The 23,995-nt window shown below is 46.8% G+C and overlaps 1 protein-coding gene across 3 annotated transcripts in view; it reads left to right on the forward strand.

Moving 5' to 3' along the window:
* The window catches only part of Tdrd9 (tudor domain containing 9), a 98,401-nt gene that overhangs the window by 71,351 nt on the left and 3,055 nt on the right, over positions 1-23,995 (forward strand). For all 3 annotated transcript variants that reach the window (XM_046453246.2, XM_058582266.1, XM_058582265.1), the window contains 10 exons: positions 979-1,090; positions 2,086-2,298; positions 2,531-2,620; positions 3,111-3,371; positions 4,364-4,519; positions 5,123-5,193; positions 6,627-6,736; positions 7,231-7,327; positions 14,729-14,867; positions 21,117-21,235. In XM_046453246.2, coding sequence (XP_046309202.1) covers positions 979-1,090; positions 2,086-2,298; positions 2,531-2,620; positions 3,111-3,371; positions 4,364-4,519; positions 5,123-5,193; positions 6,627-6,736; positions 7,231-7,327; positions 14,729-14,867; positions 21,117-21,235 — 1,368 coding nt within the window. The remainder of the gene's footprint in view (positions 1-978; positions 1,091-2,085; positions 2,299-2,530; positions 2,621-3,110; positions 3,372-4,363; positions 4,520-5,122; positions 5,194-6,626; positions 6,737-7,230; positions 7,328-14,728; positions 14,868-21,116; positions 21,236-23,995) is intronic.

Here is a 23,995-nt window from a genome sequence, read left to right on the forward strand (position 1 = left end):
CCTATTGCCCTAAATGATGAGTGACTTGTCTTGGGCTTCTTGGACAGTTGTGTGTGTGTGCTCTAACTCAGCATTGAACCACGCATGGATTCTTAGCTTCTTAAAGTCAAAGCCACTACTGAAGTCACAAGGTAGGAACCATAGCAGGTCCTACTTAGATTTAGAATTTATACCCTTGAAAATAGATATTCTGTAAGAGTCTTGGCTTTTAGAATATATTCCCAGGGTGGTACATAATTATTATGGCATGCACCCCTTCCAGGGTTATTCAGGAAGCCACCAGAAATTGACTTCTATGGTGAGATCAAACTCAGGGTCTCTGGCTGTGTTAGCTTTCCGTCCCTCTGACAAATGCCTGAGGTAATCAGCTTCCAAAAGAAAGGTTTATTTTGGCTCATGGTTTCAGCCCACAGTTGCTTGGATCTGGAGGCATAGTACACCATGGCAGGAGCACGTGGTGGAGGAGACTGTTCACCTCATGGTTTCCAGCAACAGAGAAGAGCTGTGCTCAGTGCTCCCCTTCAAGGGCATGCCCTCCCTTAGGGACATAACTTCCTCCAACTAGGCCCCACCTCCTAGGGGTTCCACCACCTGCCACAGGAGGGACCAAGCCTTACAGTACATGGACCTTTGAGGGACATTGAAGATCCAAACTATAAGCCAGGTGTGGTGGCAAAGGCCTGTAACCCAGGGACTCAGGAGGCTGAGGCAGGAGGAATGCAAGTTCAAGGCCAGCCTGGGCAACTTAGTGATATCTTGTCTCAAAGAAACCAAAAAAAGCGACTGGGGATGTAGCTCAGTGTAGAGCACCCCTGGGCTCTATCTCCAGTACTCCCCGCCCCAAGATTAAAACTATAGTGCTGGCTTAGATATTTTTTAAAAATGTTCTTTTCTTGTAAAATATAGGAATAGGTAAAGTGAAAACATTTAGAGGGACACTTGATTTTTATGTATTTTCACAACACATGTGTTGTGTAGGGTGAATGTGGACTTCCAGAAGCAGACAGTGGACCCCATGCAAGTCTCCTTCAGCACCCTGGACAGGTCCCAGACAGTGGCAGATCTCCTTCTGACTGTTGATGTCACAGAGGTAAGCACAGTGTGATGAGTCATGAGAGCCTCTCTCCTCAGAACCCACAGACACCATGTGTGTACAGGAAGTAAGTTCACACTTGACTGTACACCTTCATCATCTAGTAACTGTGGCCAAGCTTGAATTACTCTTCTTATTAAATTGGAATGTGGCTAAGATGGAAAGTGAAGCAAATATAAACAGACATTTAAAAAGACACATTAAAATATTAATTGGCATGATGATATGTGCTTGTATAATTCAGTTTATATCCACAAAATAGGTTGGCAACAGTATTATTTGGGTATTTATTTTGCCTCTTTAAAAAAAAGTTCCAGTCAGGCATGGCGACACGTGCTTGTAATTCCAGGGACTCGGGAAGCTGAGTCAGGAGGAAGGCAAGTTCAAGGCCTGCAACTTAGTAAGACTATGTCTAAAAGGACTGAGGAGGTAGCTTAGTGGCAGAGAGCCCCTGGTTTCAATCCCCAGTACAGCAATAAATAATAAATGAAAAATAAAATTTCAGTTAAAATACTTGCATGCTTCCTGGCCAGTCTGCAGCCACTCCTCACTGGGAAATTCCACATGGAAGTCTGGATTCCAGCCAGACTGGAACACTAGTGGTCATGGGCCCTCATGGTTTGTGGCAGCAGTGGTGGACACTGTGTAGCAGTGCCCTTTGACAGAGGTCCACCTGCTGCCACTCAGCTGGTGGGCTGTGCACCTGCCAGGCGAGCCTGTGGGCATCCAAGGCCTGTGTGTGGCTTCTCCTCTGGATGACCTGGAGACAAAGGGATACTCCTCTTGTATGGCCTCCCAGAGCCCTGAATAGTTGGGCATGCTGGAAAGTCTTGTGCCTCCAAGAACAGCTGTGTCACACACATTTCTTCACTGCAGATAGCCAGAACCCTTCTTATTTCCTCACAAACCCACGGAGAGCACATGCACCCGGGAGTGCTGGGAGGTACCTGCTGCACTTTCCAGGCTTCACCTCTGCCCTCCCTGCTTTCCAGGTGGTGGAAGTGGGCCACTTCTGGGGGTACAGGACTGATGAAAAGAGTGCAGAGCTTCTGAGAAAGCTGACTGCTGAGATGAACCAGCTGGAGTTGGCACCCCTGCCCGCTCACCCGCATCCGGACTTGGTCTGCCTTGCACCCTTTGCAGATTTTGATAAGGAAAACTACTTTAGAGCTCAAATCCTTTATGTTTCTGGAAATTCTGCTGAGGTATGTTTTTCCATGACAAATCACTCAAAGGGAAAGGAGATAAACCTACAAAGTAGTTTATAGACTATCTGGTAATTACAGGTGGAAATTGAATAGGAAATCATTACAACTAGAACAGATTGCTCTGGGTATTCTGTGATTAGAGAATTAGAGAAGACTACTGTGCTGCTAGCATCAAGTCAGATGATGTTGTGGACACTGTGTCTGAGCATTTGCTCTCTTTATCTTGTAGGTGTTCTTTGTAGACTATGGCAATAGGTCTCATGTAGACCTAGATCTTCTAATGGAGATTCCCTGTCAGTTTCTTGAGCTTCCATTCCAGGTAAGGTAGAGAAGATTCTGAGGCATGAATACTGAATGCTAGAGGGCTCTTGCTGGAGGTCATGGGGCCCCTGCCCTTCAGCTTATCATAGGGTAGCCACAGCCCAGAGTGAGGAAGAAACTTGTGTCATACTAGCCAAACCTGGTTTCTACTCACAAAAGGTCCAACACCATAGGTGTTTTTGCCATTATTGTTTTTGGAGATCCTCCATATATATTGAGTTAATATATATGGAGGATCTCAAGCTGAGCAAAGAAACATGTTGTTGTAATTGGGTGGTGTATGCTAAGGCTCCTGTTGGCATCAGGCAGAGTGCAAGGGGGCCATCTGTGTGAGTGCAGTCTCAATCACTCCACACTTCTGCTGTTGGTGAAAGCAGAGCCGAGTTTTTTCAGCACACACTTTAATGAGGTCCAGAAACAAGGTCACATATCTGGGTGAGTGTTCGCTCATTGATGAAACTGTCTCAGTGTGCATCTGTGTCCTGTAGGCTTTGGAATTTAAGATTTGCAAAATGCGACCCTCTGCAAAGTCTCTTGTTTGTGGCGAGCACTGGAGCAGTGGGGCCAGTGGGCGCTTTGCCTCCCTCGTGAGTGGCCGAGCCCTCTTGGTGAAGGTCTTCTCAGTTGTGCACAGCGTCCTGCACGTGGACGTGTACCGCTACTCAGGGGCACAGGATGTCGTCAACATCAGAGATGTCCTCATCAGAGAGGGTCATGCGGAACTCGCGGAGGAGTCCTACGAGTCAAAGGTACAGTCCTCTTGCTGTAGAAGAGAGAAGGAGGGGCCCTTTCTTCCCTTCTGAGGTCCCCAGAGGGGGCTAGGGGTGGGAGGAGTTGCTCTTTTTCTGTGGTGGTGATTAAAATATCTTTTATGATTCCTTTGAGACTAAATTATGGTGGCTGGGTATTATTTTTCTTGGTTTCCTACTCAAGCTATTATTTTTGAAATTGAAAATTAGGTTGGAAAATGTTCTAGATTTTTAAAAATGAATTTCAAGAATTATTATCCATAATGGAAGTAGTTAACAAAATATTTATTTCAAATATTTCAAGCATTTTAAAATTTCTTCCAACTATTTCTTTCAAAAATCAGTCATGAAGAGGTCACTTTTGAGTCTGATGTTGAGATCTTGCGTTGAACTTCCATAATTCTACTGGGGATGAAGGATGCTGGGAATTTGGAAAGAACAAATAATCCAGCAAAATATTAACTAAAGATCCAGTTAAATTCTCTGTTTTTTCTCTTTCACTCATTTATTTATTGTTGATTGGTACTTTATAGATATACATACATAAAGGTGGAATTCACTGAAATTCATTATTTAATATGTGAAAAACAGAAACAGTGTTAATGTTCATTATGTAAAACTGAAATTTTTCATCAAGACAGTTGTTTTTAAAAAAGTATTCTGTGGGGCTGGGGATGTGGCTCAAGCGGTAGCGCGCTCGCCTGGCATGCGTGCGGCCCGGGTTCGATCCTCAGTACCACATACAAAGATGTTGTGTCCGCCGAAAACTAAAAAATAAATATTAAAAAAAAAAAGTATTCTGTGATGGCTGATTTTTGAAAAAGCTTTCTTATTTGTTTGAATTTTAAAATGAATTTGATGAACACTCCCTATATCTTAATGATAGTACAGATCTTATGTCCATGAAATGTTTTGGTTAAGTTGGAATAGGGTGCTTTTAGTATGATTTTTTTCCTTTTAATAAAAGAAACTTTTTCTTTTGTTTTGTTCAGCAAAGCCATGAAGTTCTCAAGGGTCTCTTTTCCAAATCAGCAGAAAATGTGGTGGATGCGTCTGTTCCCTCTCCTGGGAAGGATGACGAGAAGCACCTGATCCGGATTTTGCTGGAGAGCTTTTCTTCCAACAGACTGGGTGCCCCCAACTGCAAGGTGATGTTCAGGAGCTGGTAAAAGATGATCTGGACACTGTGCCACTCCACACTGAAGGCTGAGGCTGCAGCGGCAGCCCCGGTAGCTTTCTACCTTGGTTTCCCCATGTAGTCTGGGCAGGTGCAGAGAGTGCTCCACCTGGCTTCTGTTGTGCTGACCTCCCCCTCTGAAGCAGTGCTGCTGGTTCCCACTGGGCCAAGGCATGTGGTGCTGGCTTCTGAGTGAGCTGCCAGGCTAGGTTTCCTGAAGCTCATGAGCCCATCTGCTTGGACTAGAGCTGGTGCTGCCCATTCCATTTGCAGAAGAGGGCTGGCTGGAAGGTCCCCTCCTTGTTCAGGTTCTCCACTTCTATTACCCTTTGCCCTGCATGACCTCAGGCCTGCCTACTCAACCTCACTGGTCTGCTGCCATTAAAAGAAGAACTTTTGCCGACATATTTGGAGTGTTTCACACACCACACATGGGCTTAGTTGTGTTCCTTCAAGGCACAGTTTTCCTTACTGAATCATGAGGATGGTTGGATTGAGCTTCTTTTAAAGTATGGGTTGAGGTTGGGACTTTTTTTTTTTTTTTGCTACTGGTCACACTGTTTCGTGTGTGCAGGCGATGCTCCATGGACCTTTCAACCCTTACGAACTGAAGTGTCATAGTTTGACCAGAATATCCAAGTTCAGGTATGATTGAATTAATTTTCCCATAAATTTTTCTCGCTTCCTCTATTTATAGCCCTCATCAGGAACTAGTCTTCCTCATATCTAAACCGTTAGAATATTTTTACCTTGTCCTCTTTTCCTTCCTAGCTCCATCTCAGAGGTGTTCTATGAAAGCCATTCTCTGATCACACTTTTGAGTGTCTTTCATCAGACTTCATTTCTTCTGTTCTCGTTTTAATCGTTACTCAGCAGGTCTGTGAGTGCCACTCTGTGCCAGGAACAGAGTAAGAATTAGGGGACTGTGATGAACAGGATACATTTGTCATCTTTGCCAGGATTATTATGTTCAGTGGGGGTGGGGGGCTGGCAATGACAACATAGGGTGAATAGGTCTTGATAGGGGCCATAGAACATCATCAGAGTGGCTGGGGCCAGGCCATGCTTTGAAGGCCATGGAGTTCTTCCAGAGAAATCTGACACCAGAAGACTGCAGAGGAGCAGGTGTTTGGGGTAGGAAGGAGAAGGTTAGGGATAGTTCTAGTAATAAGTGCATAGGCCTAAATCTGAGGGGTTGTACTTGTGAATAGTTTAGTATGATGGAGAATTGGTGGCTGGGGGTGGGGGTGGCAGGGACTACAGACCTTGTGGCAGAGGAGTGCAAGCTTCATAAGCCATGTTTAGATTTCATCTCCAAACACAGATGGGAAGCCTTACAATGTGCATTCTAAAATGATCACGTTGTGTGAGTTCAAGCCTCTGCAAGTTCATCCAGTACCAGTAGCTGGGCATCCCTGGGGAGCTAATGGATAAAAGGATGCTCAGGCCCCATCCTGATTTGAGAGGAAGAGTGCATTGTCACAAGCTCTCCAGGAGATCTGTGTGTGCATTGAAGTTTTGAGTAGCCCCATGTGAAGAGCCCACTGCATTTCCAAGTAGAAGAGCCCTCAGGCAGGAGCAGACTTCTGATGCTGGTCACTGGTGTAACCAAGGCCAGGGCAGCTGAATAAACACCTTCTTTAGGAATGGGAGCAGCAGGATGGAGCTTGATTAGGGCCAATGACGAAGGATGAGGAGGAATGCAGGATTCCCTGTGGAGTGGGGCTGGCTTCTGGAGAAGCGACAGGAGGAATGGGGTGGACCACATTGTGTCCCCTCTGCTAGAATACAGGTGACGGCCATGTGGGCTGGAGTGCAGGACAGACTCTGGGTGTAGGAGCACATTTGGACATGCATATGGTAATTAATGCCAAAGAGAGGTCTGGACCACGTGGGGGGTGGGAAGAAGGTAAGGCCTAGTGGGAGAAAGGGTCCAGACAAGCAGGCCAGGAGCCTGGGAAGCCCTGCATGACACACCCGTGGATTGTCACACTTGAGTGCTGGACCATCTGTTTGAGGTGCACTCCTGTAGGCTGGGTATGCTCCCTTGCTTGGTCCAGAGCCCATGTTCCTTCCAGGTGTGTCTGGATTGAGAAGGAGAGCATCAACTCTGTGATCATCAGTGATGCCCCTGCAGACCTGCACCAGAGGATGCTAGTTGCAGCCTCACTCTCAGTCAATGCAACTGGTAAGCAAAGGGCTTCGGTTTATCTGTGGTCCTCCTCTCTTCTCCTTTCCTTGACTTTGGTTGCTAGGAACAATTGCTCCTTATGTGTTACAGTTTTAGACTGTTTTCTGGGTACATTGACTGATGCACATTTAAGAAATGGAGCACTATCACTGTTTGTACAGGGATGTGGGAACTAACCCATACTTTCATCATTCCCTCATTCCTCCATGCTTGGCTACAAAGGAAAATAAATCCAAGTTCTTAGCCCTGGAAAAACTGATCATATAATGAGGAGGAGAGAGAAGAAAAGAACAACTGAATGAGTTGAACACCTACATGTCCTCATGAGGTGTCTTTGGGGACTGGAAATAGGTAGTGCTTCCCTAGGGGGCTCTGTGGGGACCTCTTTGTAGAAGAGAGGCGCTGTGAACAGTAGGACCAGCAAGGTAGGAACAGTACCCTGAGTAGCAGATGGTGGGCCTGACGCTGACTTTCATCCCAATGTGCAACAGGATCTACCATGCTGCTGAGAGAGACCTCTCTGATGCCTCCCATCCCTGGCCTCCCAGCACTCCTCAGCATGCTGTTCGCGCCTGTGATGGAGTTAAGGTAGGGTGTGGGCCTCTGTTGTGTCCCTATACGGGTTTCTGCAGAGTGGGAATCTGCAGGGGAAAGTGGGGGCTCTCCTTGCTCCTTTGAAAGAAAGCATCCACCAAAGAGGTGGGAGGTGGCCCCACTGTGCTCAGCCTTCTTTATTCTTCAGTGTGCTCAACCTGATTGTCACTGATGTGAACCCCACTTCTTATCTCCCCCCCACCCCTTTGAGATAAGGTACAGGCGGTCTCCAGCTCACTGTCCTCCCACCTCAGCCTTCCTGACTAGCTGGGACTACTGTCTGTGCCACCTCCCCTGGCTTTGGCTTCTGGCTTTTGACTTCATAGTGGTGTGAGGGGTGCTCATTCACACTGCACATCTTGAACTTTGGTGTTTCCCTGAGCTAGTGACATGCAGCCTGATCCTCTGGCAATGCTAGGCAGCTCCAAAGAGCCCCGCTGTCCTGCTGTTGCTGAGCTGAGCTCTGTAGTTCAGGTTGCTCAGGCCTTTGACGTGGGATGCTTTCAGCTTGGGTGCTGACAGGGCATGAGAGTGGAGGAGCTCTGAAAGTGGGGGATACCTGTACATGTGCTGGACTTACTTCACAGGGAAGCCCAGAGGGCTTGGGAAGTTGCACACCATATCACAGGCACTCGGGGGGCTAGAGTCCTCCCATAGCAGCATGTTGGCCACATCCTGCTGTCCAGGCTGTGGATTCTGGTGGCTAGCATCAGGGGAACCTCATTAGCCACCTTTTCCATGAGTAAGTCAAGGCCAGGAGATGGACCGTCTGGCAAACTGTAGCTCCTTCTGTGCCAAGATCAAACCAGGATTTCTCTCTCAGACTTTAATGCAGAGAGCTTGAACACAAGGAGCTGCAGAGCCTTCACTGATGGTGAAGTACTAACAGGTGTGGGTGGGGCTAGGGGCTGGGGAAGAAGGAGATTGGGCACCAGGACCCATATTCTGGTGGGCCAGAGGAATCGGCCCTGACAGGCACTGAAGCAGGGGCCTCAGGGCACTCTGGGGACATGGGTGGGTATTTCCCCTTCTGTCCCTTCTATTCTGCTGACGACAGGGCTCAGTTGATAGACTGAGCTGGCTGAGTTGGGTGAAGGGAGCCACAAGGTCCCTGCCTTTTACTTGGTTCCCTCTGTGATGACACCTGCTCAGAATCTTAACATCGTAGCCTTAGAATAGTATTTTATTTTCAGTTGTAAAAATAATTGTGTATCTTCTTATTTTCTGCATTAAAATATATGCTATGTAGAAAAAAGCTGAATGGGAGAAAATTAACACCATCATTTTAAAATTTATTTATATGTTTAACTATTTACATATGATGTCAAATTCTATAAACACTGTATTTTGATTTTAGATTTTCATCATAACTTTTTCACACATATGGAAGCATTCTCCTATTTTATATCTTTGTAACATCCATTTTGGTAATTGCGTCATACACCACAGATTGGGTGTCTAGTGACCAGACAGACGTTACCCTGTTGGATTTGCCTGTGTGCTCTGACTTGTCCAAACAGGACTTGGTCCCTTCAGTTGGAGTATGGCTTGCCCTTATTTGCAGTAATGACTCTGAAATCAGGCATCTTCAGAGTTTTGTAGAGGAGACAGGTGAGGCCCTAGGCCAGAGTGTAATTGTTAGTAAGACAGTGCCATGCAGGCACCTGAGGGACACACCCTGTGTGGGGGTGATGCCTGGAGATCCCTTTAGCTAGACCATGCTTCTGCTTTAGCTCTCTTCTTTTAAATGAAAGCTTTTTGAGGATTTAAATAGCAGTGTATTACTTTCTAGTCTCCAGAGCCAAGTGGTTTTATTGCAGACCTTAAGAAAGTGTAAACTATCATGAGGTACAGTCATTTTGTTAAATTTAAGTGAAATGAGCCAGAAGTGGAACAGGGTATGTGACTGCAGTTATATCCTGAGGAACCCATTGTAAGTGGAAAGTGCATCAAGTACCCCAAGCCTGCCTCACATCCTATCTCAGCCACAGGGTGCTAGCGGTGTCAGTAATTACCTTCATGTTGGTGGGGCTGACAGCTGTGGCTTTGTAGCACCATGCTGGTGTGAGGAGAGGTGAAAATCACAGTAGATTCCTACTGAATGCATACTTCTTGTGCATCAGTGAAAGCTGAGGAATCCCAAGTGGAACCTCCTACATCAGGGACCATCTGTAGTCTTGAACCCAAAGGCTCAGCTAAGTGGCCATCAGGAAGGGAAGAGGTGCCCATTTGTTCAGTCCATAGCAACTATTTTTGAGAGACTTTTGAAAGGTGAGGGAGGCCTTAGATTTGAGAAGAGTGGTTTCCTTTTCTGTCACCCCAGCGTGTCTTCCAGGCAGCAGGATGGGATCTCTGGCCTTGCGGGACCTTTCATGAATTGTATTGCAGCACTCCCTGGGGAAGGCACTCCTGGAGCCCAGCTCCTAGAGAATGCTGTGTGCCACCTGCATCCCTTTCTTCCATCTGCAGGGGGGTCTTCTCCCCTGTTCAGATTGGCATCTGGCTGCTACTCTATAGACTGCCCCAGGACCATTTGTGGAAACAGCACAAGACTCATGTCTCTTGTTTATTCTGTTCTGCCTCCACATCCATCCTGAACTATCATAGCTGATTCCAACTCCAAGATTTGATATCTTGCCACCTTGAACTGCTCCCTGTACAAGAGTGGGAGGAGGATAAGATAAATGAAGAATTAAGCTCTTGGCTTTGTTGTGAAAATCAGGCAAGAAGTGGCAGGTAGCACTTGAAGAGTGGGAGAACTCAAACCTGATTTTACGCTGGTGGGCCCAGAGGAGATCAGACTCCAGATTGTGAGCTCCCCTCACCAGTTTTCTGAATGTTTATAGGTTATCTAGTGTCATAAATTTTTCTAGTCTAAATGATAAAGGGTTTCAAGTGAGAAGCATGTTTATAGCAGCAGAGTAAGGGGAAGAACTGGCTCCTTTTACAAGGCCTTGGGTACATCTCTAGCCTTGGGCCAGAGCCTCCACAGGAGCCTTCACACGTCAAAGGAAAGTAGTTAGATCAGTTCCCCTGACTAGAAACCGGAGGAGACTCTCACTTTTCCAAGCACTTACTCTCAGGACAGTGTTCCTAGTTAGTTTGCATCCAGGCTTGGGTTGTTACCCAGTACACCTATTTCTATTTGAGGAGGAGGGGGCATACATTTCCCTCCCCCCCCCCCGCCCCATTGGCAAGCCAAGAAATCCAAGTAGAGGCCCTAGGCCTTTCTCACCCTGGCCTGCCTGGCTGCCCCCCTCCAAGCTCCCTGCCATGGGTCCTCTGGGGGAGCTGCCCTGGGAGCTGGCCCTGCCCACCCCATCCTACCACCTGGGCTTTACTCCTCTCTCAGCCCCCTTTTCCTACAGTGTGTTCCCTAAAGCAGGAGCTGCCTGTAGTGTCAGCTTCAGCTCAGTGGTGTCACTACTTTGTACTTAATGGTGGTGTCCTCCTGGGTGAGAAAGTGTTCTGGGAAGGGCACACCTGAATAAATGGTGTGACTGTATAGCCACGTGAGCGCCCTCTGTCTGCACTGTGGGGACGCTGTGCTAGGTGGGTGCAGGCTTAGAGCAATGCGTTCTGCAGCGCAAAGAGATTTTTCAAAATGGCAATAACAGAAAATTCTGACCTTAAAGCAGTTACACATTAAATGAGTAACTTGACTTCCACTGCTTGACCAGATGTTCCAACAACTATGGCTGGAAACAAGTTATCCCAAGTGAGGGGGGTATAGCAACCATAATTTGCTCTATGAATGAGGCATTGAGACAAGTCCTAATGGACAGCTGCCTCTGCCCTGAGGGCAGGAGGCTGGGTAGGGAGGCTTTCAGTAGGGGTGGGAGGGGTCTGGCCCTGCCCCATGCCTTGATGGCGCCTCTGTCTCTGCCAAGGACTCCCCCAGGGAGTTCTCCATGGCTAGCTTGGATGTCCCAGCATGATGGCTGGTGCCAAGGGTCAGTGTTCCGAGAGCCAGGTGGAAGCTGCGTCACACAGCGAGTTGGCCATGGCCATCACCCGCTTAGCAGCAAGGTGCAGTGTCCTTGACCCCAGTGGTCCTGGATAGACCCCACCATTGCCATAAGGACAGAGTATGGGTGGAAGTGGGTGCTGTTGCTCCTTGGAAGGGACCATCTGTCCAGCTGTGCATTGCCTTCCCGTTTGCTTGAAGTTTTTACAGTGCATTCATGTGCTGCTTTGTAGTTTAAAAAGCCTTGACCTGAACCCGTGTCTTAAAAAATCTTGGACAAAATTCAAGAATAATGCAAAGGTGCCTTGTTGCAAATGGAGGTGGGGGAGGGATGCCCTCAGGTGTGGCTGGGGACCATGGGAGCAGGTCAGTCCTGCTGGGTGAGAGACTGGTGGGGCCACCTCTGGCTTTGGAGGCCTTCCCAGCTGTGGAAAAGAGCTCCTTTGCTCTCCAGGGCTGTTGTGGGGGTTGAGAGAGCTGTTCCCTGCTCCTGTGCATGTGCTAGCCCAAGTGTTGCGGCCTCAAGGGGAGAGAGAAGAGTCAGGAGGTGCTTTACCACTTCTCGCAGAGACTGCTGGCTGAAGCTTTGGCAGGTTAATCCACGCCTGTTTCTGAATAGTTAATGGGGCTTTTTCACATGGCTGTTTCAGATTGAACTGCATTTAACTTTGGAGGAAGGGTATGTCCTTATTTGAGCCCAGCAGGGAATCCTGTTAGTTTGCAGTGGGTGTTCCTCCTCTCTTGCTTTGTCTTCAACCTGAGTGTCTGAGAAGTCACTCTCCAAACACACAGCAGTCAGCTCGTGCCTACCACTCCTCCTCCTTCACAGGAGCTGCCTGCTCGGACTCTGCGGCTGCCCTTGCTGAGCTCTGCATGGCACCTGCTTCTCTTGTTTCTGTCGTGATTTTGCGGTTTTAGCTTTAGTAGAAAGCAGGTATTATAGATGAATTAAACATGTTTCCATGATCTCAGTGGCTGTTTCTTCAGTTCACAGCGCACAGGGTCCTTAAGAGAGAATTGGACCCACTGTGTGTCGTTCAGCTTTCCACCACTGTGACAAAACACTTGAGGCCAATCAGCTTATAAAGGGGAAGTATGCATTCCGACTCAGTCTCAGAGGTCTCCGTCCTGGCTGCTGGGCCCAGTGAAAGCATGTGGTGGAGCATAGCTGCTCACCTCATGGGACCAAGGTGCTGAGAGAGAGAAAGAGAGAAAGGGCCTAGGGTTCTACCATGCCTATCAAGGGCATGTCCCCAGTGACCTAGTTGCTCCCACAAGTCCCTGCGTCCTAAGGTTCCCCCCTCCCAGCAGTGCCACAGGCACTTTAGCATGTGGCCTTTGGGGACACCTGGGTTCAAACCATAACACTCTGCTTAGGTTGCCTTATCCACTTAGGACTTAGAGCTGATGGGCAGTGGACCACATCCTTGTGCAGATCCGTCCAAGGCACATCCTCAAACGGTCCTTGCTGAAGCAGCCGGCTTATTTCGTGGCCAGAGAGCAAGGGCGAGGAGCCGTGCTGTGCCACTAGAAGTGATGAGATAGCTTCTCATGTCCTTCACTTGTCTTCTAGAAGGGTCTTAAAGGAATTGAACTCACAGCAGTGTGAATTATCTTAATAGTGTAGTCCTGGGAGTTTAGTAAATACAAAAGAAACATTTTGTGACTGTTTTGTAAAGTAGATACTCAGCAACTAATTGGTAAGTCTGAATTCCATGTCTCTGTTCTTTGAATCTATTTAAAAGCAGGATTTTTTTTTTTCACTTTTACTCAATAGAAAAAGGGGAGAGGGAACTAGGTATGGTGGCACATGCCTATAGTCCTACTACTTGGGAGGCTGAGGTAGGAGAATTACAATTTGAGGCTAGCCTGGGCAATTTATTAAGACTATCTCAAAATTAAAAAAAGCTGGGATATAGTTCAGAGTAGAGCACCCCTGGGTTCAACCTCCAATACAAAAAGACCACCCCCAAACAAACAAACAAAAAAACCACAAAACACACAGTAAAACAAAACTCAGGCTGGGTGCAGTGGTATGCAGCTGTTGTCCCTGCTACTGTGAAGGCTGAAGCAGGAGGATCACTTTAAGTCCAGGAGTTCAAGGCCAACCTGGGAAACATTGAGGCTCCAGCTTAGAAAATTAAATTTGATTGGTCTGTGAACTTGCAGTTACAAGTCGAGTCAGTGCTAGGGACCTATTGCACAACAGCACCATGGCAGTGGTTAATAATACTGTGTTGTTTATTTGAGGTTTGCTGTGAGCCGATCCTGTGAGTTTTCACCACACACAGGAAAGGTGAAAAGGTGTGTGTGGCGGGGGTGTTTACAGACTTGATTGTGGTTTACTTCACAAAGCACACGTACATCAAGGCATCTTGTGCACCCCAATTAAATACATGAAATTTTTGTCAATTATACCATGTGAAGCTGGAAAAAGACTAATCCATTCTGATAATGGTAAAAGTCTTGAATGAAGCGTTAAGAAAATTAGCAAAGCATTTTTAAAGGCTTCAGTGCTAACATGTATACGTGCGTGTGTGTGTCGTGTAATTACTTGTTGGGCCTTTTGTGGGTGGAGGCACTGGCATTTAAACTAGTGCCTGGGCTGGTGCTGGAGAAGCAGCTGGAGGCCATGTTCCTGGGTGGAGAGAGGCCTGCAGGGAGGATAGAGAGGAGGCAGCCGGAGGTGCCATGGAAGGACGGAGCAGAGACTGGACTGTACTGTGGCTTGTGTGCCCAGTGGTGTGGCTGGACACTACAGAAGCCCTTAAACAAGGAAGTCACATTGCTGGATTTGTTTGAAAAGCTCCCACTGGTTGCTACATGGAAAAAGATTGGCAAGGGCAGGGTAGAGTTGGGGAGCTTGGTCTGAAAGTTCTGGCATGTGGCTAGGTACAGAGTGGCTGTGGACCAGGAGTGGGGAGCTGGGTGGATTTGGGGGGAAGATGAGAGATGGGAGTGGTGGATTTGGGATGCGCTGTGGGTGGGTGGGGTTGGGGAGTTTGGGACAGAGCTAAGGTGCAGAGCCCTCTGCCTCTGTCGTGTGTTCGTCGTGTAGGGTGGGAAGGCAGGACAGACTCTCAGGCTTTTACAGCGCTGGCCTTGCGTCATGGTCACAGATGTGAATGATCCTTTCTCTGGAATCTCCTTGGTAAGAATATAACCCACTGAAAGAGTTCGGAATGACACATGAATGAGCTATTTGCTATCCTGTCGATGGTAGTGAGAATTAGAAGGTTAATGTGATTAACATAAATATTTATTTTATCTTATGACAATGTTTAGTCTGTATTTCTAATGTGACAATTGGAATAAGTGCACAAATGAGACGAGTTGCTAAACAAATGCTGGCAGAATTTGGCTTGATTTTATCCGTCGATTCTCTAATACAAAAAAGTCAATCGACTCCTCCTCAATGTTTCTTGCAGAGTTGATGGGGAGGGGAAGTGCTACACAGGCGTGCTCTGTGGCCTGGGCTGGAACCCCACCACAGAGGCCCCTGTGCTGCCGGAGCACGACATCGAGCTGGCCTTTGATGTGCAGTTCAACGTGGAGGACGTCGTGGAGGTGAGCAGGGCGTGTTCCGTACAGCGTCAGTGTTTCTGTGGTGTGTGCCGTGGTGCTATGCCCACAGACACATATTCCTGGTCTCTGAGGTGCCTGTTGCTCCTGGGCCCTCCGCACTGCTGGAGGGTGCAGAAGGAGCACTCCTCGACTGGCCTGCTGGTGTCTGCTGAGGGACGTCACTTCCTGATCACTGGTACTCTCATTTGGAATCTGCTGGCACGGGAAGCTTTTCTGGGCAGTCAGATGAAACGCCAGGGCAGTAGGAGCCATGGGTCTTTCTCCCGTCACCTCTTCACTGGTTCACAAAGTGAAATGAGGAAGCAGAGATCCCCGCCACTCCCCTGCCTGTCCTGGCTGACCCTGCTGGGCCCAGGGATGGTACATGGGGACCACATTCAACAGCGGTCCAGCGCTGCACCAGCACCACTGGGGTCAGGCAGGTGCAGGCTCAGGCTAGACTTCTCAGGACTTTTATGAAACTCGTGAACAAACCAGTTTGTCTTTTGAATCTAACAGTGAAAAATGTGTGCTTGTATTCTGTATATTTTTGTTTTTATCCTTCATTATTCTAGTGATTCTTTGTTATTGTTGTTGTTTTGCATTTTTTAAAGTGGGAAAAACTCACTCTTCACCACAGATAGTCTGAAGGGCGCTGCTCCAGAGCACTCAGACTCTTCTCCCTCCAGAAGCTCCATGAAGTAGGCAAGGCTGACGCTGCAGCAGGGGAGAGGGAACAAGGAGTTGCTGGACAGCAGGCCGAGGACAGGGCCTGGTTGCCCCAGGCATTTTGACTTGTTAGTTTAGCTGTTAAGTATTAACTACCATTTCACATGAAAAGGCTTAAGGGATTGAAAATATTCCTTATATCACCAACCTAATTGTAAATATAAAATTCTGTAAGCAAAAGTAGGAGAAATCTGTATAATCTGTACGAATTTGGGTTTGGCATGAATTTGTAGATGTAACACCAAAAGTACAATCTGTGAAAGATAACTTGATAAGTTGGACTTTACAAAAATTAAAATTGGGGGCTGGAGATGTGGCTCAAGCGGTAGCGCGCTCGCCTGGCATGCGTGTGGCCCGGGTTCGATCCTCAGCACCACATACAAACAAAGATGTTGTGTCCGCGGAGAACTAAAAAATAAACATTAAAAAAAAAAATTAAAAATGCATACCTGTAATCCCAGTGACTCGGGAGGCTGAGGCAGGAGGATTGCAAGTTTGAGGCCAGCCTGGGCAACTTGGCAAGACCTTGTCTCAAAAATAGAAAGGGTTTGGGTTGTAGTTCAGTAATAGAGCTCCTTTAGGTTCAATCCCTAGTATTTAAAAAAAAATTTGTTGGGGCTGGGGTTGTAGCTCTGTGGTAGCGTGCTTGCCTAGCATGTGTGAGGCACTGGGGTTTGATTCTCATATAAACAAATAAATGAATAAAGGTCCATCAATAACTAATAAAAATTTTTTAAAAAGATGAAAAAAAATCCTATTAAGAGGATGGAAAGAAAAGCTGCATATTGGAATAAAATATATGTGGATTATAGTTCTGATATAGGACTATATTCACAATACACAGGGAACTCTTAAAGCTCAATAGCAAAAAATAAGCCACTAGATGAACATACGGGTGACAATGAAGAATGAACACAAATGTGCTCAGCACAGGAAAGCGCAAACTGAGGTTCACAAGGCACCACCACACCCAGGAGCATGGCCATGGTGGGGCCAGTGTGGAGCTGCTTGAGGATCCTCAGTTCACTGGGTGGCTGCAGAATGCATCGGCCATATGACTCAGAAATCCCACTACACAGGTGTTTGTCTAAGAGATTTAAAGGCTTAGCACCCTCAGGGAGCCCCTGTGTGAGTATCAGCTACAACTTATTCATGATTATAAAACTGGAAGAATGGAGATGTCCTTTAGTCAGGGAATGAGTGAGCCACCTGGTGCAGCCATACAGTGTACACTATTCAGCGGGGAATAGGAGGGGGTGATACATGCAATAGAATGGGTTCATCATAAGTGCATTTTCTGCATGAAAGAAGCCAGGACCCTGGGCTGTGTGTGTGTGCTGCTATTCATATGACACTCCAGACAGAAAGCAGATGGGTGGTTGCTAGAGGCGAGGAAGTGGATGATGGCAGAGAGCACCCGCAGGCTTGGGAGAGATGAGCTAGCTCTTCTTTGTGGGCGGAGGTGCCAGACACAACTGCATTTGCCAAGGCCCACAGACTTTCTGTGCCCAAAGAGTGGGTGCTGATGCACACCACCCACACAGACACCCCAGTAGGGTGTCAGGGCCCCCCAAATCTGTGTTCTGGTATGGTACATGTTTACCCAAAGGTGTGAGGAGGAAAAGAGCTTAAACCAGTTTTGGCTGGCACAGTAAGACTACAGAGAAGAGCTGCATGTGAACATGGACCTGTAGTTGGCAACAGTTCTGACCCTGTTTCACATGCTCCTGGTGTTGAACAGTGAGGGAGTGGATGCGGGAGCCAGGTTCTCCTTTGGTGGGAGAAGAGTTACAAATAAGCATGAAAGAAAGACCAGAGTGCCCCTGTGGTGTTGGAATGGAGTTGATTGCAGCGTGAACTCACGGTTAGCTAGTGCCTAGGGATAGATAGAAGAAGCAGCAGTTCCAATCTGTGGACACAGGTTTCTGTCCACACAGACTATGTCCAGCTCTGGGAAGGGCGGGAAGCAGTGACACCCAGGAGCAGCACACATGCCCAGCACCCATGTCTTTTTCTTATTTTATTTTTTTTTTAATTTTTATTTTTTTAATTTTTTATTGTTGTTCAAAACATTACAAATTTCTTGACATATCATATTCCACACTTTGATTCAAGTGGGTTATGAACTCCCACCTTCACCCCATACACAGATTGCAGAATCACATCAGTTACACATCCATTGATTTACATATTGCCATACTAGTGTCTGTTGTGCTCCGCTGCCTTTCCCATCCTCCCCCCTCCCCCCTCCCCACCTCTCCCCTCCCCTCCCCTCCTCTCTCTCTACCCCCTCCACTGTATAACCCTGAGGGTCTCCTTCCATTTCCATGCAATTTCCCTTCTCTCTCCCTTTCCCTCCCACCTCTCATCCCTGTTAAATGTTAATCTTCTTCTCCTGCTCTTCGTCCCTACTCTGATCTTAGTTACTCTCCTTATATCAAAGAAGACATTTGGCATTTGTTTTTTAGGGATTGGCTAGCTTCACTTAGCATAATCTGCTCTAATGCCATCCATTTCCCTGCAAATTCTATGATTTTTGTCATTTTTTAATGCAGAGTAATACTCCATTGTGTATAAATGCCACATTTTTTTTATCCATTGGTCTATTGAAGGGCATCTAGGTTGGTTCCACAGTCTTGCTATTGTGAATTGTGCTGCTATGAACATCGATGTAGCAGTGTCCCTGTAGCATGCTCTTTTTAGGTCTTTAGGGAATAGACCAAGAAGGGGAATAGCTGGGTCAAATGGTGGCTCCATTCCCAGCTTTCCAAGAAATCTCCATACTGCTTTCCAAATTGGCTGCACCAATCTGCAGTCCCACCAGCAATGTACAAGTGTACCCTTTTCCCCACATCCTCGCCAGCACTTGTTGTTGTTTGACTTCATAATGGCTGCCAATCTTACTGGAGTGAGATGGTATCTTAGGGTGGTTTTGATTTGCATTTCTCTGACAGCTAGAGATGGTGAGCATTTTTTCATGTACTTGATGATTGACTGTATGTCCTCCTCTGAGAAGTATCTGTTCAGGTCCTTGGCCCATTTGTTGATTGGGTTGTTTGTTCTCTTATTGTCTAATTTTTTGAGTTCTTTGTATACTCTGGATATTAGGGCTCTATCTGAAGTGTGAGGAGTAAAGATTTGTTCCCAGGGTGTAGGCTCCCTATTTACCTCTCTTATTGTTTCTTTTGCTGAGAAAAAAGTTTTTAGTTTGAGTAAGTCCCATTTGTTGATTCTAGTTATTAACTTTTGTGCTATGGGTGTCCTATTGAGGAATTTGGAGCCCGACCCCACCGAATGTAGATCATAGCCAACTTTTTCTTCTATCAGATCTGGAACAAGACAGGGATGCCCTCTCTCTCCACTTCTGTTCAACATAGTTCTCGAAACACTGGCCAGAGCAATTAGACGAAAGAAATTAAAGGCATAAAAATAGGAAAAGAAGAACTTAAATTATCACTATTTGCAGATAATATGATTCTATACCTAGCAGACCCAAAAGGCTCTACAAAGAAACTATTAGAGCTAATAAATGAATTCAGCAAAGTGGCAGGATATAAAATCAACACGCATAAATCAAAGGCATTCCTGTATATCAGCGACAAATCCTCTGAAATGGAAATGAGGACAACCACTCCATTCACAATATCTTCAAAAAAAATAAAATACTTGGGAATCAACCTAACAAAAGAGGTGAAAGACTTATACAATGAAAACTACAGAACCCTAAAGAGAGAAATAGAAGAAGATCTTAGAAGATGGAAAAATATACCCTGTTCATGGATAGGCAGAACTAACATCATCAAAATAGCGATATTACCAAAAGTTCTCTATAGGTTTAATGCAATGCCAATCAAAATCCCAACGGCATTTCTTGTAGAAATAGAGAAAGCAATCGTGAAATTCATATGGAAAAATAAAAGACCCAGAATAGCAAAAACAATGCTAAGCAGGAAGTGTGAATCAGGCGGTATAGCGATACCAGACTTCAAACTATACTACAGAGCAATAGTAACAAAAACAGCATGGTACTGGTACCAAAACAGGCGGGTGGACCGATGGTACAGAATAGAGGACACAGAAACCAATCCACAAAACTATAACTATCTTATATTTGATAAAGGGGCTAAAAGCATGCAATGGAGGAAGGATAGCATCTTCAACAAATGGTGCTGGGAAAACTGGAAATCCATATGCAACAAAATGAAACTGAATCCCTTTCTCTCGCCATGCACAAAAGTGAATTCAAAATGGATCAAGGAGCTTGATAGCACCCATGTCTTGGTGTCTAAAAGGTCCTTCGCTTGAGGAGCCAGGGCTCCCTGGGGGGACACCTGGGGCCAGGGCTGGGCCAGGAAGTGCACAGGATGAGTCTGGAGTTTTGCGCAGAGCCAGGAAGTTAGGGCAGCTTGAGCACCGAGGGAGGGGATGAGTCAGAGGACTTGGGTGCCAATGAGAGGAGCTCCCAGTGGCCAGAGCTAGCACAGTTAGAGCCACAAAAAGTGGATTATAGCCCAGAGTGTAAAATATCCATGTGTCTGTATGGTTAGAAATAAATGACTGAATACCCAAATGGGAAAGAGATGTCTCTCCCTTACATACTTGCCAAGAGTGCAGATAGGTAGGTGCTCTCTGCCCCTAAGTGTGGGAGAGGCAGGGGAACCATGGAATAGTAGGGGATGGGGAACGGAGGAGCCTGGGAGAGTGTGCCTGAGCTGAGCATCCACACCCCAGCGATAGGTCCTGATCATGGCAGGCGCATGGTAGGATGTAATGAGAGGGTACCTCTCCTGTCTCAAGAAAACAAACTGCGCCATTCTACAGAATACCCCACCAGAACTCCACAGACTGCCGGGGTCTTAAAGAACAAGGCTGAGAAGCCCTCTTCACAGAGGAGACATGACAAGTTCAGTGTGGTGCCTGGAAACCGGGTCCCGAAGTAGAAGTGGGATGTGAATGGGAAAATAGTCACATAGAAACTGCTTGGAGTTTAGCTGATAGCAACGCCTGGAGTAGGTTTCTCAACTGTGACAAATGTAAGGGGGACTGGTTGGAGTTGCAAGAACTACCCGTTCTGGTGCCTGTTTTGCCTTTGCAACTCTGAGGTAAACCTAACAACTAATCAAGTTTATTTTCTAAAGTTTATTTTCTAAATAACTGTGACAAAGGCTGGTGATGAAGCAGGGCATTGGTTCCGTGGGTGGGGGCCTCTCAGGCTTCCTTAGGAGCATCATTAAAAAGCCAGGGAGGATGCACGCTTGTGTTACAGCTGGGTCCCCACAAAGTGAGACTGTGGTGGAAGAAGTGTTTCTTAGTGATTCTTCATTTTTTTTTCTTCTGCTGCTGTTTCTTAAATGATAGTAATGATTATCAATGTTATTCATGTTGTTTTAATAATCCTCCTAGAAACCATACTGATGATAGTCACAGATTATCACTCTGAATGCTATGTATGAATTATTCAATGTGAGATGAAACTCAGCTACATGGAGCCATGTCAGTATTTATGTCCCCATTTGTTTACAGATCAATATTCTCCGGGCTGCCATCAATAAGCTAGTGTGTGATGGGCCAAATGGATCCAAGTATCTTGGGCCAGAAAGAATCGTGCAGTTACAGGATAATGCTCGCCAGAAACTTCTCGGGTAAGCTGTGCAGTGACGTGGGTTCTTTAATCCCGATTGGCTTTCCCAGCCGCCTGGATCGTGGATGTCTTGAGTTGTTCAGAAGACGTACCACACTGACCACCTGAAGTGGGACTCTAGTGCTAAGGCACCTGGGAGGCATTGGCCCATGAGCACTGTGCCCCCATGCCATTGAGGGTGCAGTGGCAGAGGTAGCCCAGAAGTGGTGTGGCAGAGGGTCATTACAGTGGTGCTGCAGTGTCCCATCACCAGTGGGCACAGGAGGACCAGTTTGGAGAGTGTGCCTGGGCCTCAGAGGCTGGCGGGTCTCCTGGTTGCAGCTCCCTTGCCCCTTTCTCCTCCTGCTGGATTCTGCATGGCCAAACCCAGCCAGAGTAAAGAGGGTAAGGGTGCCATTGGTACAGCCCAGGGGCTAAAGTCAGCCTGAGGAGCCTGGAGAAGGCTGGGAATAGTGGGTACACCTGGAAAGGGAGAAAAGAATGTGCCCCACACCCAGGGCTGCACCAGTCTCGGAGTCAATGTCCTAGGCCAGGGGCCAATCCCTGCTGCCCCGTGGTCCTGTGCTGGCTGGGAGCTGGAGCTGCATAAGAACAGGTACATCTGGTACCACACAGTCCCACACACTTGGGATGGGTTTTCCTTAGTTTAACAAACACCTCCAAAAAGGTATTGAATATATGAAACTGACTTAGAGATTGTGGGAAAGGCAAATTTTAGTTACTTTCAGTTTTATAAAAAATATTTTTATGTGAAGTTTGTGTTGAAGTTTAGCGTACATAAAGTACACGACCATAAGTCCATGGGGCCAGCCCCCAGGTCATAAGCAGTGGTCCCAGTCACCTGATGGTCCCTGGGCCTCCTTAGAACCACTGTCACCCTGGCTTCCCAACAAGGGTAACTATCCTGATGTGTTAGGCCAGAGATGGGTGGTTTGTGTTTGTGTTTTTAAATGGTCAAGTAGTTTTAGTGAATTTGTGGAGTTGTGCAGAGCATCAGCAAACTCAACACTATAGTGCTCTTATTGTCTCAGAAGTCCACTCTTCTACGTGGCACAAGGAAGTGGTCTTGTGCACAGTCTGCCCAGGGAGAGGCCTGGCCTGGCGTGCCTTCTTAGAGGGATCCTGAGTGCTCACAGCCTGCACTGTGTGTGGCAGCCCCACACTGCAGGAAGTGGGAGGGCCTCTGTGTTAGGACCTGAAGACAGGTGGCAGGCCACCCCCCACCACCATGGGAACAAGCACCTGCCCTTGCAGCCGATCTTGCCCTGACCCTTCTGTGTGTGCAGGAAGCTTTGTTTCAGTGTTTGGCCAGGGTTTTTCTTCACCATTCTGAGACCAAAACAGTGTGCAGGAGGGGCTCCTGAGGATAGGTCTCGGATGCCACGTGCTTGACAAATATTTATAAACAGCATTGTGGTTATGTTTGCAGAACTATAAATTTACTAAAACTAATTAAATTTGTACTTCAAATTGGTACATTTTATGGTTTGTAACCTATACCTCAGTAAAGCTGTTTGTAAAAACCTAAGCTTCTCCTGCCCCTGTGCAGTACTTCCCATCCCGTCCTGACCCAGGCAGCTGGGCTGCTTTCTGTAGTAGACCTGCCTTGTTTGACATTTGTGTGTTCACAGACATTTTTCTTTTAAAATATGGCTTACTTGGCTTGGCTTAGTGTTTCTGAGGGTCCTGCGTGCTGTAGCACGGTCATTCCCTTTTGCTAGATGTTGTCCTGCTGTATTGTGTGTCATGTTTTGTTCTGTCACCTCCACAGTTGCAAGGTCCTTGGGGTGTTGCCAGAATTTGGCCATTGTGATGAAGCTGTAAGAATCCCCGTGCTCTCTCTTCTTGTGAATATACATTTCCATCTCTCTTGACAAGATATCCAGGTTGGAATTTGTAGGTTGTGCCAGGTTTGGGTTGACGTCCCCAGCCATTTTTTATTTTGAGACAGGGTCTCACCAAGTTGCCAAGGCCTTGCTAAGTTGGTGAGGCTGGCTTTGAACTTGAGATTCTCCTACCTCCCTAGCCGCTGGGATTTCGAGCGTGCACCACCCCACGCCCAGCTTGCATTGACTTTCAAAGAAAGGGCCAGATTCTTTGCAATGTGGCTGTACCTTGCCAGTTCCCACAGGCCACATGTGGGTGCTGTCTTGGTGTGCCCCCCCCCTCCCCGTGTGAGGTGACCTCTCACTGGGGCTTTACTTTGCACTTCTTTAATGACTATGGCTGGAGTCTCCTTTTATGTTCCCAGTATCTTTTTTCTTTCTTTGGTGAGTTATCTGTTGAGATCTTTTACCTACTTAAAGATGTTTGACTTCTCACTACTGAGTTGTAGAAATTCTTTGTAAATTCTAGATACAAACCTCTATTAGTATGTAATTTGCAAATAGTTTCCCCATTGTGCAGCTTGTCTTTTCATTTTAATAGTGCTTACAGAACACAGTTTTTAATTTCAATGAAATCTATTTTCTCTTTTTCCAAATGGATTATGCTTTTGTGTTACAATTGAAAAAGTCTTTGTGAACCCAAGGTCATAATGTTGTTCTCTTATATATGCAGGTGTGGAGCCATTTCGAGGCGACTTGGATGTGTGGTGTACAGTGATAGAGTTGAAGGGTTACTCTCCTGTGTGTGACCCTTTATGGTTTCGACATCTCCACAAACGTCTTCCCTTCCCCTTTTGAATTGCTGAAGTACCAGGGCCACAGACCAGCTGGCTGTGGTGTGGGGTCTAAAGGCCCTAGCCTGTGCGCTCTCCAGC

This window comes from Marmota monax, unplaced genomic scaffold, assembly GCF_021218885.2.
Source record: "Marmota monax isolate L192 unplaced genomic scaffold, Marmota_monax_Labrador192_F-V1.1 WCK01_AAM20220418_F8-fsc00190, whole genome shotgun sequence".
In the NCBI taxonomy this organism is placed as follows: domain Eukaryota; kingdom Metazoa; phylum Chordata; class Mammalia; order Rodentia; family Sciuridae; genus Marmota; species Marmota monax.